Below are 15,946 nucleotides of genomic sequence, written 5' to 3' on the forward strand. Positions count from 1 at the left end.
CACAATAGAGGAATCCTCTCATACTCATCAGGAACATAGCAAAGGATCATTTCAATAGGTGATGATGCAATGAAAAGCAGACCACGCTTGAATCTGTCTGACCGCCAAAGGGAGTGAGTCCCCAAATCACCAGCCTTCTCTGTACAGGGCTCAGTGCCAGCCAATGGATATAAGGATGGGCAGGGGAAGGTTACAAGGACACAGTCCCTTCTCCCCAAGGGTTCACCATTTCGTCAGAGAGAAAACACCTAGCTATCTCTAAAGGACACGTGATGGAGTCTGGTATGTTGAAAGGGCCCTGACATTGGCTCAGAGACCTCCATTCTTGTCCCAGGTCAGTTACCAACTCATTGTGTGACCTTGGACAGGTCATAGAACGAGTGAACTAGAGAGGTAGAAGGGACTTCACAGATCATTCCATCTAACCTATATCTGTGATTCTTCGAGAAATGCTTCCTGGTGTTCTGGGGTGTCAGAAAATAGAATTGGGAGCTAGAAGGGACTTTACAAACCATCTAATTGAATCCACTTTTACAGAGGAAAATACTGAGGCCCCAAGAAGGAAATGCCTTACCTAAAATCACAAGTAAAGTAAGAAACAGAGCCACAAACTGAATCCTGCCTCTCTGTGCCTCAGTTTCCTCCTCTGTAAAATGAGGGGGCTGGACTGGATGATCTCCGTGGTAACTTTCAGCTTGAACATTCAGTGGCATTCCGGTGTACCTTCTTATAGCCCAGGTGAGCGGGAAAGGCTATGGGGCTGGGAGGCTAACAAGCCTAAGGAAGGATAAGAGGGATTGCAAAGAACAGAGTACAAGCAACTTACGTTCATAACCATTTCTGAGCTGGAAGAAATCAAGCCAGGGAGGATGGCCACTCCACTCTCCATGATTGCTCTGTGGAACAAGCCTTTGGTCATGGGAGACAGAACCTGGGGAGCAAACGACCAGAGAGAGAAGGAGGAAGCTGTCATGGGGAGGACCAGCACTCCTGGCTTAGCAAAGACAGAGGAGACTGGGAGTCTGAAGGCCAGGACTATTACTTACCTGCCACACCCCTAAGCTACTCATATAGGACAGTCCGAAACAGAGCCCTCTCTACGGGACCCGGGCCTTGGGGCCCTTGGGCACAGCCAGGCCTATAAGATAGTTAGACAGAAAAGCAAGCTAAGTAGCCTTGCCCAAGGTCCAGGACTCTCTGGGTGGCTCAGTAACAGGGCATGATAAAATGCCTGTGCTCTGTAATCCAGCAATGCTATTTCTATGCCCTGCCTCCTTATAAGGTCACATTATTGATTATTGTTTGTTTATTGATTATGAAAAAGCCCAGGGTTGTTGTGTAGATCAAATTACTTCAAACCCAACAGTTTTTCCCACTATATCATGGGAATTTGCCAGTTTCCCATCAGCTATTTTTTTTAGTATTATCCTTCTACTGAAGTCTTCCTCCTATGCCTTATTACATACTGGAGACTAAGTCAGTGATGTGCAGACTCCTGGGGCAGGAGGGCTACCAAGCCAGATGATCTTTGTCTCTAAGCCCCCCGATGGACTTTATGTCTGTCATATGAGGGCCAGTCATGTCAAGTTCTCAGAGACTCATCAGCAAACACTGGAGAGAGCAGATCTGCAGCCCCAGCTGGTCACAAAGGCCATCTTGGAAGGTGCATAGAGGCTCTGAGCAGTGTTGGGAAGAGGTGAACCTCAATGGTGAAATGTGGATCCATTGGGCCTTGAATTATTTTATCATTACCCTGTATATTTCTTTTGCTCTTACCTGTAGTTGTTAGTAAGCCTTTGAAAAAGGATAACTCATCTTCTATCTCCAGTAAAGCAAGAGAAAGAAGGGCCTAGACAATGTCAGGACTAGGGCAGGAGAGTGTAGTGGGACCTCCAAATGAAAGGCAAGGTCAGGTGTCAGCCTTAGAGAAAGAAGTCAACAGCTCCAATGGTTCTGAGAGGAGTGAGGATGATAGAAGAGGAAGAAAAAGTCAGGTGCGTGAGAGTAGTTTTTGCTACAAGAGGCCCCGTTCAGGCTGGGGTCATTTCCTTACCACTTACATGTGAGGAAACACTTGTCCCCCCAGCTGACTCGCCAAAGATGGTCACAAGGCCAGGATCTCCTCCAAAGTGGGCAATGTTCTTCTGGACCCATCTCAGGGCAGCCACCTGATCCAGGTAACCCCAGTTGCCAGGTGCATGCTCATCCCCAGTGCTGAAAGCCAGATATTAGACAAGGTTGGAGACTTCTGAAGAAGAGCACCTAGTTAATAGGATTATGACATTTAAAGACCATTGCCTCCAGCTGGATGATAAACTGGATAGACTGCTGGACCTAGACCTGACAAGACCAGTGTTCATCTACTAGCTGGGTGACAATGGGGTAGTCACGTAGTCCTCTGACTCAGTTACCTTCTCTGGAAAAAGGGGACAATAATGGCATGTATCTCTCAGAGTCGTTGCAAGGATAAAATGACACACTATTAATAAAGCACTTTGTAAACCTTAAAGGACCACATGAATGCTAGTTGTTGCTGTTCTGATTTTACAGATGTAAACTGGTGACACAGATCTTGAATTTCCCCACCCGCAGGATGTCCAGTGCACCTCTTTCCATGGCTTATTGTTCCTTTCAGGGGGAGCCTCTGCCATGCTGCTTCTTTGCCTTCTAGCTTACTCCCTGACCTCCCCCCTGCAGCTGCTTTGCCCCCACTCTCCCTTCCTCCTCTTTTCCTCCCCTTCTGTTTTGTCTTCCTTTATTAGAATGTCAAATCAAGAAACATTTACTGAGCACCTACTATGTACCAGGCACTTTACCAAGCTCTGGCCATACAGAGAAAGATATACATAGTCCCTGCCCTGAAGGAGTTCATAGCTTAATGGGGGAGATAGCATGCAAACAGCTGTGCCCAAAGAAGATCCATACAGGATAGATTGGGGATGATCCCAGAGGGAAGGCCCTGGCAGTAAGGGAGGCAGGGAGAGGTTTCTTGCAGAAGGTGGGATTAGCACCAAGTCTCGAAGGAGGCCAGAAAGAGGAGTGAAAATGAACTGATTCAATGGAATATCTTTTTCAAGGATGAGGAACGAGGCAGAGAATGTGGAGGAGTATGAGAAGACTAGAGAGGGAGGAGGAGGCCAGGTTCCTTTCCACAAATTCTGCAGTCCAGCAACATCACCCTCCTTGTGCTCCTCAAATACAACTCTCTACCTCCCAAATTCGAGTTGCACTGGCTATCCTCATGACTGGAATTCCTGGAAGGAATTTGAGACAGCTCTAATTCCACCTTTTTGAAGAGAACTAGTCTTTCCTCCTCCCCTTCCCCCATACACCCTCACTGCTAGGGCCTTCCAGAGCAAGCACTCCAGTTTGAGACTTTATAGAAAATTGGTCCTGGGGAAGCTAGGAGAAGCATGAGCTTTATTACCATGTGGTGCACTAAGCCGGCAAAAATGAAAGCAACACACACACACACACACACACACACACACACACACACACAAGCACACACACATTATATGACAACCTGTATTGACAGACAGATATTCAAGGCACTCACATGAGGGAGACTTGTAAAGTAGCAAGATCTTGGTGGGAGTACACCCTCTGAGTGGGCTTTGAGAAGGTCAGTCTTATCCCTTAAAGGCAGGTTTGATTGGGACAATCAGCACAATACGTGAGAGAAGGCATTCTTAGTCAGACCCCAGTGTGGTAGGGATGTTCCCCAGGATCCCTTATTGATGGCTGACTCAGGGACTTCTGGAGTGGGTGCCAGCACAGAGCCATGCAGTCAGCTGGGAGTCCACTCAGGAGCTGAGGTTACTCACAGGATCAGAATAAGTCAGGGCTTGTGAAAATACTGGCTATCTACTATTGCTTAAATGTTTTATGGTCCTTAGGACCACTTACCCTGTGACTCCAGGTTGGAGTTCTATCACTTACAACATCAACATGACACAATATATTTCAAAACCACAATTGTTACATCTTCCCTCTGAGATCACTTCTCCTTCACCTTGTATATATTTTGTATCTATATGGCTATTTACATGTTGTCTTCCATTAGAACTGAGAGTAGAAATTGACTTTCCTTTGCATCCCAAGCACTTAACACAATGATTGGCATATAATAAGTACTTTAAAATGGTTGTTAACTGATTCATTGACTGAATAACGGCTGATGGTTTGACCTGTGCTGTAGGAAGATCACTGACAGCTGAGTGGAGGATGAATTGGAGCAGGGAGAGAAGAGGCAAAGAGGCCAACTAATTGGGTATTATTAGTCCAGGTTTGCTCTGGAGTGTGGTAGTGTTGATGTGGGGACAAAGAGTGCCCTAGGATTAAAAATAATAGTAAGGATTACTTTCCCAGGCCCCATGAGGGGGTTTGAGGTTCATTCTGTGGCCCGTCCTGTACCCTGAGATCCTGGAACTTGAGAGCTTCTCAAGTCCTTTTCCCCTTAGAGTGAAATACCATACAGCTTGTACCAAAAGAATCGCCTTTGTTTCCCTTATCCTGTGTTCTTTATCCTGTCATTCATCCTCCTCATCCTGTGTCACAACAATTTTTCCTTACCTTGTAAGCAACCATCTTCCTCATCTTGTTTGTTCTTATCCTGTCCCTAATCTCCAACCCCCTTAAGAAACCCTAAAAATACACCATCATCCTATAGGCTGTATAGCCTTCTGTCTATATAATCCTGGGTCTTCTCCTATATTGGTGCCTTTGTTTAGCTCCTTGCTAACCTCAGGCCTATGAAGCTTTGATGAAATAAAGCTCCCAATGGTTACAGAAGGTCTAAGTGAATTCTTTCACACCTGAACCAGCTCTCCCCACTCTAAACCTCAACACTGTCAGAGAAGAGAAGCAGGTATATATGAGAGATGTAGCAAGAGTAGAATCAATAAGACTTAGTAACAGATTGGAAATAGGGGAAAAGAGGGTGAGTAGTGGACTGTAACACCTAGATCACAAGTGACTGGGAGGATGATGGTGTCTTTGATAAATAATAAGGATGTTATGAAGAGGGGGGACTTGGTGGGAAAGCGAAAAGAGTTTTGGAAGTGTTGTATTTGGGACATACATTTTGAGATAGTTGAGAATAAAAGAAAAGTATCAAAATATCTAGCTACAGAAGGAAGGATATTTGTGAGATAATAGGTAGGACGGATGGATGGATGGATGAATGGCTGGATGGATGGTTAGTATTAGGGAAGCAGCCATGATGAGAAGGGGTAGGGAGAGTGAGAGAGAGAGAGAGAGCAAGAGAGATTAAAGAATGGTGAGGTAAGATTGAAAGGGCAGTCTTCTGGAGAAGACTGGATGGAATGTGATTATTTGTGTGTGTAGAAAGCTTAGCCTCAGAGAAGAAAAGGTCCATTTTTTCGTGTGAGTAAGAGGTAAAGGAGAAAATAGCAACAGAAGGTATCTGATCAATGTGAGATAAGGAGGAGGGGATATGAGGGAGCTCAGTGGATGGCCTCACTTTTTTTTTTCCAGCAAAATATACAGCAAGGTTCTGAGTTGAGATAATGAGAGGAGAAACCATGAGAAGTTTAAGGAGGGATATAAAGGTTTAGAAAAGCCACTATAGTGAATAACATAGTATATTGATTACAGAGGTGCAGAAAGATTGTCTTGCCACAGTGAGGACCCATTTAACGTTGTGTAACATTAATCTGAATGGATCCAGGCAACATGGTTTCATGATTTTCTCTATCTTCATTCAGCCAAATACAAAGAAGAGCAAAAGCAGTAGATGATGGGAGTAATTCAAGGCTGATGTTTGGCAGGGAAAGATTTGTCATAGGATAAGGGGTCAGTATAAGGTGAAGTGGTTCAGTAAGGTATTAAGATGGAGGAAGGAAGAGAGTATAACCAGGCAGGGGTGATGGACTGGGAAAGAAGTGAGGGGTGGGGGAATTGAAGGTCAAGGTGAGAATGAAGAACAGGGTTAGGAGTTACAAAACAGAGAATCTAGAGGAAGGATAAGAGATTGTAACTAGATAGAAGAATTTCAGATTTAATGAACATAGAAGTGAGTCAGGGTAAAATCAACGTGATACCATCTCTGTATCTAGCTAAGGTGGGATGGAAGAGTAGTTTATGAGAAATGAATACACTGAGGAATGAATGCTGAAGTCCCTCAGTATGAAGATGGGAGTTGGGAAAGAGAGAGACTAGAAACAAGGCATTGAACTCATTGAGAAAGGAAGGAGAGTGTCCATGAGGATGGTAAATAACAGCTACTAGAATCTTGACTGGGTGATGAACATGGATTGAATGAACCTCAAAGGAGGAGAAGTTACTGAGTGATGGTGGTAGAGGGAGAGTCTGGAAGTGGTAGTGGGAAACAAAGAGTATTTTGGCTTCCCAGTGATGGAGGGATTACTGAAAATGCAAATAGTGCTGGAAATGGTCACCAGGAAAGTTCTCATCAGAAAAAAAAAAGTCAGGATTTGGTGAGGACAAGTAGAAAGAAGGGGTAAGAAAGAAAAGGATTAAAGACGGAAACAAATTTGCTACTTAGGGAGCAGTCATGCCAGAGAGCACAGTGAAAGGGGCAGATAACTTTAGAGTAATACTTTACAGAAATTTGGTACTTGGAAAGCTAAAGGAATCATAAGCTTGATTACTATGCAGTACAGCAAACTCGGGTTAGGCTAACACAGTAGGACCGTCTAGTTGTTTTTGTAACCCCAGCACTTAGTACAATGCCTGGTTCTTAATAAATGTTTAACTACCTGACTATCTGTCTGCTAGTACGTCCGTCCATCCATCCATCCATCCATCCATCCATCCATCCATCCATCCATCTATCCATCCTTCTGCCCGTCTGTACATCCATCCTTTCATCCATCCATACATCCATCCATTTATCCAGCTATGTATCTATCTATCTGTCTATCTATCTATCTATCCAGAATCTGAGGCCAAGGGAGAAGTGAATTTATTGGTCATAAGAAGCAGGGCCATAATTTAAAATTGGGTCCTCAGGCCACAAATCTAGTGTTTTTTCTACTATATCATGATTAATTTGTGGGGAAAGCAAGGGAAAGGAAAAGATGTCATTTAATCAGGAAATTATGTTTATCATCATTCAATCAGTCAGAGATCTGGGAGCTTATCAGGGAAAAATACTTATTCTCACATTTTATCAGGGTTAAATCTCACCTGAAGAACCCAAGGATGCCCAGCCTATACTGGATGTTGACCACTACCACATTCTGGGAGGCAGACAATATCGAACCCTCATATGTGGAAGCACCGCCAAAAATGAAACTACCACCATGAATCCACACCATCACCTGCAGGAATCAGACATGGTTTTTTTTTTTTACAGGAACAAATCCCACCAACTGCGGCTCTGCTGCTCCCTTGCACAACAGGAAAGTACTGTATCCTGTTATCTTGTGACCCATGATAAAGTAGCTCTAAATGTGAGTGGATTCACTTATCAAGATACTGTATATCAAGAGTCTATAAGGTATGTATCAGAGCTACTCTCAAGTGACTTGACTCAGAGGCAGTTCAGATCCTCCTTGGAATATTCCTGGCAGAATCAGTTCCCTGAGGTCCTCCTGCTGCCAAAGACACACAGAGCAAAACAGCCTCTTTTACAGGATCCTTGCTCCCACTGGAGGAGGGAAAGGAGGCAGGACTCCCTTCCGTGGGACACAGACCCAGCCCAAGAACTGAGAACGCACCGCGGACAATAAGCTCTTTGTGTCACATCATCTTGTGGGTGTTTCAGCGGCGGCCCAGAGAACCTTTCCATGTAACAGTAGCTGCTCTGTCAAAGCCAAGAGAAGATGCTAGAAGAGATCACCAGAACTAGGCTTTGCCCTCTGTTGATTCTTTTAAAAAGTATTTTATTTTTTACTTTATGGAATAAAACAAGCATTTCTATAACATAATATAATACAGATGATTGCACATGAAACTGCAAATCTACTATGTACAACCAAGTCTGTGACCCAGTATGGGGTTTTCATAGCAAAGCTACTGGAGTGGTTTGCCATTTCCTACTCCAGTGGATTAAGGGAAATAGAGGTTAAGTGATTTGCCCAGGATGACAGGGATAGTGAGTGCCTGAGGCCAGATCTGAACTCAGGTCTTCCTGACTCCAGGCCCAGTGCTCTATCCAATTCTAAGTGTTAAATGGTGGGCAAAGAACAGATCTCATAATCTCTATATCTAAAATCACAAGAGAAAGACCTGCTTTTACTATTCACATAACTCTATGGTGTTTTCATGGTATGGTTCCTTTTGTCAGTGCGTTGGGATGCTGCATGCCTAGGAGGGGCAGGGAGCTGAAGGGGCTTTTGCTCACATGGGAAGATTCTTTCCCTTCTATGGAATGGAGCAAGGGATTGGCTGGAATTCTGTGGAGGACATGTTTAGGCCTCAGGAAGGAGACAGATTGCAGATGTATGGGTAAATGCAATGGATCACTCTAGGGCCCTGAGAAAGTCAGAATATGCACTGGCTATGGGTGGGGCACACTTTGCTGTGAGTCAGCGAGTATAAGGATACAACAGGGAGCCCATCACAGGAGTGGACTTGCCTTGGACCTGCTTCCCTTGGGCGATCATCTTGGTGGGTATGACTGTGTACCCGCGAATTCTGTGTCAGGCAGCATCATTGGATCATAGGTTTTAGGGCTGAAAGGGATTTTAGAATGCCTAGTGCAAGAGCCCCATTTCACAAATGAGGAAACTGAGGACTAGAGAAGGTCATACAGCTAGTAAATAACAGAGCTGAGTTTTGACCTCAGGAATTCTCACTCTAAATCCAATATTCTCTTCACCATACTTTGTAGTTTGGTTGTTACTACACACATCTTATTTCCCACCCTTCATACAAAACATAAATCATTATGGTCTGCTGAGCTTTGCCTGGCAAGCTCAGTTTCTCTTGCACAAAAGTCCTCTGCTCCATGGAACCAGGCAACCTCACATCTACCCCAGCTCACTCCTTCCTTCCAGGTGTCCCTAAGTCTCCTGGAAGCAATGGAAATTCATTCCTTGTTTCCCTTTGCAGGGCCAGCATGGGTGGCATTTCCTCCAGTTTTCTCATTCTCCAAGCCCTGGAGTATTTTTTTTTTTGGTAATTGGGGTTAAGTGACTTGCCCAGGGTCACACAGCTAGTAAGTGTCAAGTGTCAAGTCTGAGGCTGGATTTAAACTCAGGTCCTCCTGAATCCAGGTCCGGTGCTCTATTCACTCTGCCACCCAGGTGCTCCCAAACTCCTTTTATGAAAACAACTCTGATATTCCTATCTATATTTAGGAACTTGCTCTGGCTTTGTGGTGTATTCATTCATTCCAAACATTTCCTTAACACCTACTATGTGCAAGGCTTTGTGATGGGTTTTTTGAATAAGACTAGGTCCCTGCCCTCAAAGTCCTTTCAGTCAAACAGAGTGCAAGGATAGGATATGGATCCAGAAATGACTGATATAGCCTGTATTGGGGCAGCTAGGTGGCTTAGAGGAGAGAGTGCTGGGCTTGGAATTAGGAAGTCTCATCTTTATGAGTTCAAATCCAGCCTCAGACACTTACTACCTAAGCAGGTCATTTCACCTTTTTGCCCTCAGTGTCATCATCTATAAAATAAGCTGGAGAAGGAAGTGGCAAACCACTGCAACATCTTTGCCCAGGAAATTCCAAATGGGGTCATGAAAAATGACTGAACAGCACAGTCTGTATTAAATGCTATAAGGTATGTGATACATCATCAGGGAGATCCAAAATAATGTTAAGGCAGCTCAGAGGTGAGAGAAACCACACCTCTGCTTGTGTCCCCAGCACTGAGCAGAAGGGCTCCAGGCTTGTAGAAATGGCTGTTGAGTTGAATGTTGGTTTGTTGAGGTTCAGAGAAGGCTTCATGGGGAGATGACATGTGAGCAGTTTTAGTCACTATCATTTATTTTCAGAAAGGAAGCCTGGTGTGGATGATGGAGGGCTAGCCTTGGGGTGAGAAGGGCTGGGTTCGAGTCCTGCCTTGGACACATATGAGATATGTGGCCTCAAAGAAGTTACTTAGCATCTCAGTACACCTGACAAGCCAAGACTCTAAGTGACAAAGGAGGTGCCTGTCCTCGTCAACAGAGAGAGTTCCCACATAGTAGAGTTCCCTACAGCAATCAGATGATAGCTCTGGACAGGGTCAAGAAGTGTTTGGAAGGTCACACTTTCTCAAGGCTTTGTTCTGTTCTTTTAGCAATAATAATGTTTAGCAGAAATTGATATAATTCCAGATCATGGAACCAACTCCCTAAAGTTTTTTCAATTATTTTTAGTCATGTCCAACTCGCTATGGCCCTATTTGCGGTTCTCCTTGTAGAGATACTGGAGTGTTTTGCCATTTCCTTCTCCAGGTAATTTTTTATATGAGGAAACTGAGGCAAACAGGGTGAAGTGACTTGTCCAGGGTCACATGGCTAGTAAGTGTCTGAGGTTGGATTTGAACTCAGGAAAATGAGTCCTCCTGACTCCAGGCCTGGGACTCTATCCAGTGTGCCACCTCAATGCCTTGAAGGTATAAGGAGGCAGATTTTAGCCTCACAGAAGCAACCATTCACTAACAATGTGAGTTGTTGCCCTAAAGTAGAGTGGATTGCCTTGAGAAGTAGTGAGCTCCCTGACCAGGACAACTTCAGGGAAGGCTAGATGACCTGTCAGCAATATAGAGAGGATGACTGTTCCCATGCTGGTGGGATGAGGTGACCTCTAGGATGCCACCCAGTTCCAGATCCCTTGTGGAACATACAGACATCTGGCTTACCGGCAATCTGGCCCCCTCCGTTGCATGCACAGGAGCATAGATATTGAGGTACAAACAGTCTTCAGAACTGGCAGTTGTAGAGAGGTTTATTTTCACTGCCCTTGTCATTTCTTCTAGGGAAGCAACATCCTGCAAACACCTGGAAAACACAAGAGATGAATGATCTGAATAGAATCACATGGGGATAATAATAATAATAATAATAATAATAATTAATAATAATAACTGAGTGCTCTGAAGTTTGTAAAGCACTTTAGAAATATGATCTCATTGGACCCTCACAATAACCTTGACAGCTAGGTTCTGTTATTATCCCTATTTTACAAATGAGGAAACTGAGGCAGGCAGAGGTGTAGTGACTTGCCAACATTTCACAACTTCATATACAGTCTTTTTGTTATTTATTGTATACTGACAATGTTTGGTTTTTGTTGGTGATTGTTAAGCAGGAAACAAAGTATTTTTTAGATGAAAACAACAACAACAACAACAATATGGAAACCCAATAGATATTACCAATAGGAAAATAGCTGAACGTACCACAGTGTATGAATGTCCTGGAATGTGATTGCTTTGTAAGAGAGGATGAGTGTGAGGAACTCAGAAATCTTGCTGCAGATCAATGATGGTCGAGCTAGACCAATACTTACCATGAAGAGTAGCGTTTTAAGAAGAGCATAACTGCGGGGCCACTCTGTGAGTTGGATTTTCTTTGTTACAGAGGAGCATTAGGTGGGAGGGGTAGGAGGGAGGCTGGGGTATGGAATGAGCAGTAAGTGTGGTCTCCAAAGCAAAAGTCATCCTACTGCATAAAAAACAAAATGAGGGGTCTGATTCAATGACCTCCAGCTTTTTGAGCCTACCAGTCTGTGAGTTCTGGCTTTGTTATTTACTAGCTTTGTGACCTTGGGTGAGTTACCTAATATCTGTAGTTGTTTAGTACTGTCTGACTCTTGTAACCCTATATGAGGATTTCTTGGCAAATATACTAGAGCAGTTGCTATTTCCTTCTCCTGCTCATTTTACAGATGAGGAAACTGAGGCAAAGAGGGTGAAGTGACTTGCCCAAGGTCACATAGCTAGTAAGTGTCTGAGGTCACATTTGAACTCAGGTCTTTCTGCCTCCAGGCCCAGTATTCTATCCTCTGCGTCACCTAGCTGCCTCTAATCTCTGTTAGCCTTTGTTTTTCTATCTGTAGCAATATGTGTACTAAGTATCACAATATTATCCGGAAGTCTGTTATTCTCAAAACTCAAAAAAACACAAACTGTTATCATTAAGCAATTATTTGAGGCCTCACAGCCCAGGAAACATTCATTCCTTCCACAAATACTTAATAAAATGTCTACTGTATGCACAGCTCAGAGAGACAAAATGTGGATAAGACAACATGATGCCCTGTGCTGATCTGGTAAGAAAAGAATAGAGGAAGGTGCTCACATAGGTGGATAAGTAGTTGCATCTCTCACATTGCTCCATGAATCTGGTGGTTGTGGAGGAGAAAACCTCAGGGCCCCCACAGGGGGTTTGGCAAAGGGGATTCCCAGGAAAACATTGACAACTTTGTCAGTCCCCTTGATACTGATTTGAGTCCCTTGGATGTGTCCAGACTCAGTGGTCCTGATGAGGTCATCTGCATGATGCCCTGTGAACAAAAGGCAGAGAAATCCTCAGGTACAGAGGGCTGAAATGATGTCCAAATACCCCCTCAATATCCCCCACTATGACCATTTTTTCATTAGATGGGAATGCAAGGTTCCTCTTATTTCTGCCATGATTCTTTTCATTTCCCTAAAAGATCTCCAGCAATGGGGATCTTACTCCAGAGAAGGGCCATTTGTACTTTTAGACAGCTCTGCCACTGACTCAGGTGCTATCCAGCCTTGGGGAGCCTGAGGCTCAAGATCACAGCCACTGCTCCCCAACAATCCCACCCCCAGCCCAGCTCAGGAAAGCACAGAGCTAAAAATCAGTGCCATCATTTATTAGTATGACCCAACTGAGCAAAGACTTAAGGAGCACCTACTATAGTATATGTCAGGTAGACTCCTTTTCCTGAGTTCCAGTCCAGCCTCAGATACTTCCTAACTGTGTGACCTTGGGCAAGTCACTTAACACTGTTGGCCTCAGTTTCCTCATCTGTAAAATGAGCTGGAGAAGGAAATGGCAAACCAACTCCAGTATCTTTGACAAGAAAACCCCAAAGAGGATCACCACGAGCCAGACATGACTGAAAAACGACTGAGCGACAACACCTCGAATGTGAATAGAGTAGCAGGTAATAAGGCTGGATGCACAGAGGACTGCATTTGGGCTCAGAGGATAGGAGTTCAATCACAGCTCTCCCTTTTACTGCCTGTGTGAACTTGAAACAATTCCTTTCCTTCCCTAAGCCTGTTTCTCCTCTTTGATGAAATGGGAAAAGGGCATTGAATTCAATGGTCCTTGAGATTCCTCCCAGCTCCCCATCCTAGAGTCCAAGAGCTAGAGACTGCACAACTGTCAGGGCATACAGCCACACTCTGCCTGGATCAGAAGGACAAGGGTCAGGCCTGCCTCTGAAAGATAAGCACTGACCCCTCCTTTTTAAAAGTATTTTTAACATTTGTTTTGGACTTTGAGTTCCAAATTCTCTCCCTTTCTCCCTCCCCAACCTCACCTCATTGAGAAGGCAAGCAATTCCATTTAAGTTGTATACGTGCAGTCATGCAAAACATATCCATTATAGTCATGTTGAGAAGGAAAACATAGACACAAAAACTCAAGAAAATTAAAGAAAGTAAAAAAATGCTCCACTCTGTGTTCAGACACCATCAGTTCTTTCTCTGGGGAGGAACAGCATTTTTCATCCCAAGTCCTTCAGATTTGTTATGGATCATTGTACTGCTGAGAATAGCTAAGTCACTTACAGCTGATCATCTTACAATATTGCTGTTACTTTGTACCCAGTACATTTCACTGTGCATCAACCCTTGCAAGTCTTTCTAGATTTTTTTTGAGAGCATCCCTCACATTACTTCTTATAGTATAATAGAATTCCATCACAATTATATACCACAGCTTATTCAGCCATTCCCGAATTGATGTGCATCCCCTCAATATCTAATTCTTTACCCCCAGAAAAGATCTGCTTATAACTATTTTTGTACATACGTGTAATTTTCCTTTTCGATTTTTTTCCTTTTTGGGATATAGACCTAGTGAGCACTCCCCCTTTGTCAAAGGAGATCGCAGTATAGCCTGATATAAAATGCATGGGAGTGACTTTAACAAACATCAGGTGGCCTTCAGTTTTTTCTCTGAATAATTCAAATAATAGTGGCTTGGGAGGAAGAAAATAAAGAAATAACCCAAAGCCTCCAGCTTTTGGGATAAGAATTCACTATTTGACAAAAAACTGCTGGGAGAAGTAGAAAACAGTATAGCAGAAATGAGGCATAGACCAACATCTCACACCGTATCCCAAGATAAGGTCAAAATGGGTACGTGATTTAGACATAAAAGCTAAGCAAATTAGTAGAGCAAGGAATAGTTTACCTGTCAGATCTATGGAGAACGGAAGAAATGTATGACCATACCAGAGATAGAGAACTTTATGAAATGCAAAATGGATCATTTGGATTATGTTAAGTTAAAAAGGTTTTGCACAAACAAAAGCAAAACAAACAAGATTAGAAGGAAAGCAGAAAGATGGGAAACAATTTTTACAGCAAGTGTTTCTGATAAAGGCCTCATTTCTCAAATATATAGAGAACTGAGTCAAATTTACATGAAAACAAGTCATTCCCCAACTGATAAATGTACAAAGGATATGAACAGGCAGTTTTCAGATAAAGAAATTAAAGCCATCTGTAGTTACATGAAAAAATGTTCTAAATCACTATTGATTAGAGAGACACAAATTAAAACAACTCTGAGGTACAATCTCACACCTATCAGATTGGCTAATAAGATTGAAAAGGAAAATGATAAATGTTGGAGAACATGTGGGAAAATTGGGACACTAATGCATAGTTGATGGAATTGTGAACTGATCCAACCATTCTGGAAAGCAATTTGGAACTCTGTCCAAAGGCCAATCAAACTGTTCATAACCTGTGATCCAGCAATACTACTACTAGGTCTGTATCCCAAAGAGATCATAAAAAAGGGGAAAACACCCACAACTACAAAAATGTTTATAGCAGCTTTTTTTGTGGTGGCAAAGAATTGAAATTGAGGAGATGCCCATCCATTGGGGAATGACTGAACAAGTTGTGGTATATGAATATAATGGAATACTATTGTTCCATAAGCAAGGATGAGCAGGCAGACTTCAGAAAAACCTGGAAAGCCTTACATGAACTGATGCTGAGTGAAGTGGGCAGAACCAGGAGAACACCGTACACAGTAACAGCATCAATGTGCAATGATTAACTATGAGTGACTTAGCTCTCCTCAGCAATACAATGACCTAAGACAATTCCAAAAGCCTCATGCTGGCAAATGTTATCCACATCCAGAGAAAGAACTATAGAATCTGAATGCAGATCAAAGCATACTATGTTCATTTTTTGTGTGTGTTTTTTCATTTTTGCTCTGTTTTTTCTTTCATAACCTGACTAATGGAGAAATATGTTTACATGGTTGCACATGTATAACCTATACTTGCTTGCCATCTTGAGAGGAAGAAATGGGAGGAAGGAGTGAGTAGAAAAAATGAATCCTGAAAATTATCTTTACATGAAATTGGAAAAGAATAAAATACTATTTACCGAGAGAGAGAGAGAGAAAGAGAGAGAGAGAGAGAGAGAGAGAGAGAGAGAGAGAGAGAGAGAGAGAGAGAAGAGAGAGAGAAAGAAAAAGAAAAGGAAGAAATAAGCTGTGCTACATTTTCTCATGCAAACACAGACCTCCTATTTCCAGCCTGTAAAAAGATTCTCCCCCATCCTCACTCTTATTTGCTTCCTTTAAAATGAGTCAGCATTTCCTCTCTCCCTGCCCCCCACCAGCAGCTGATAGAAGAGTTTTTGGACATAACACACATGGAGAGGGCATCAATTTCTCATCAGCAAACCGATTTTGGCCTCCTGAAACTAAACTAGCAATAATCCTTCACCCCCAGCCCACCCACTGAAGCAGTCAGTCAGGGCAACAAGAGAAAAAGCATTGCACAAGT

The 15,946-nt window shown here is 43.2% G+C and overlaps 1 protein-coding gene across 3 annotated transcripts in view; it reads right to left on the minus strand.

The window, feature by feature from the left end:
* LOC110210440 (pyrethroid hydrolase Ces2e-like) overlaps positions 1-15,946 on the minus strand; it is a 38,864-nt gene that overhangs the window by 17,717 nt on the left and 5,201 nt on the right. For all 3 annotated transcript variants that reach the window (XM_020989418.2, XM_078149441.1, XM_020989420.2), the window contains exons 2-6: positions 12,229-12,433; positions 10,788-10,926; positions 7,174-7,307; positions 2,061-2,214; positions 827-931 (exon numbers count right to left, since the gene is read on the minus strand). In XM_020989418.2, coding sequence (XP_020845077.1) covers positions 827-931; positions 2,061-2,214; positions 7,174-7,307; positions 10,788-10,926; positions 12,229-12,433 — 737 coding nt within the window. The remainder of the gene's footprint in view (positions 1-826; positions 932-2,060; positions 2,215-7,173; positions 7,308-10,787; positions 10,927-12,228; positions 12,434-15,946) is intronic.

This window comes from Phascolarctos cinereus, unplaced genomic scaffold, assembly GCF_003287225.1.
Source record: "Phascolarctos cinereus isolate Bilbo 61053 unplaced genomic scaffold, phaCin_HiC Scaffold_2;HRSCAF=192, whole genome shotgun sequence".
NCBI classification, from domain to species: Eukaryota; Metazoa; Chordata; class Mammalia; order Diprotodontia; family Phascolarctidae; genus Phascolarctos; species Phascolarctos cinereus.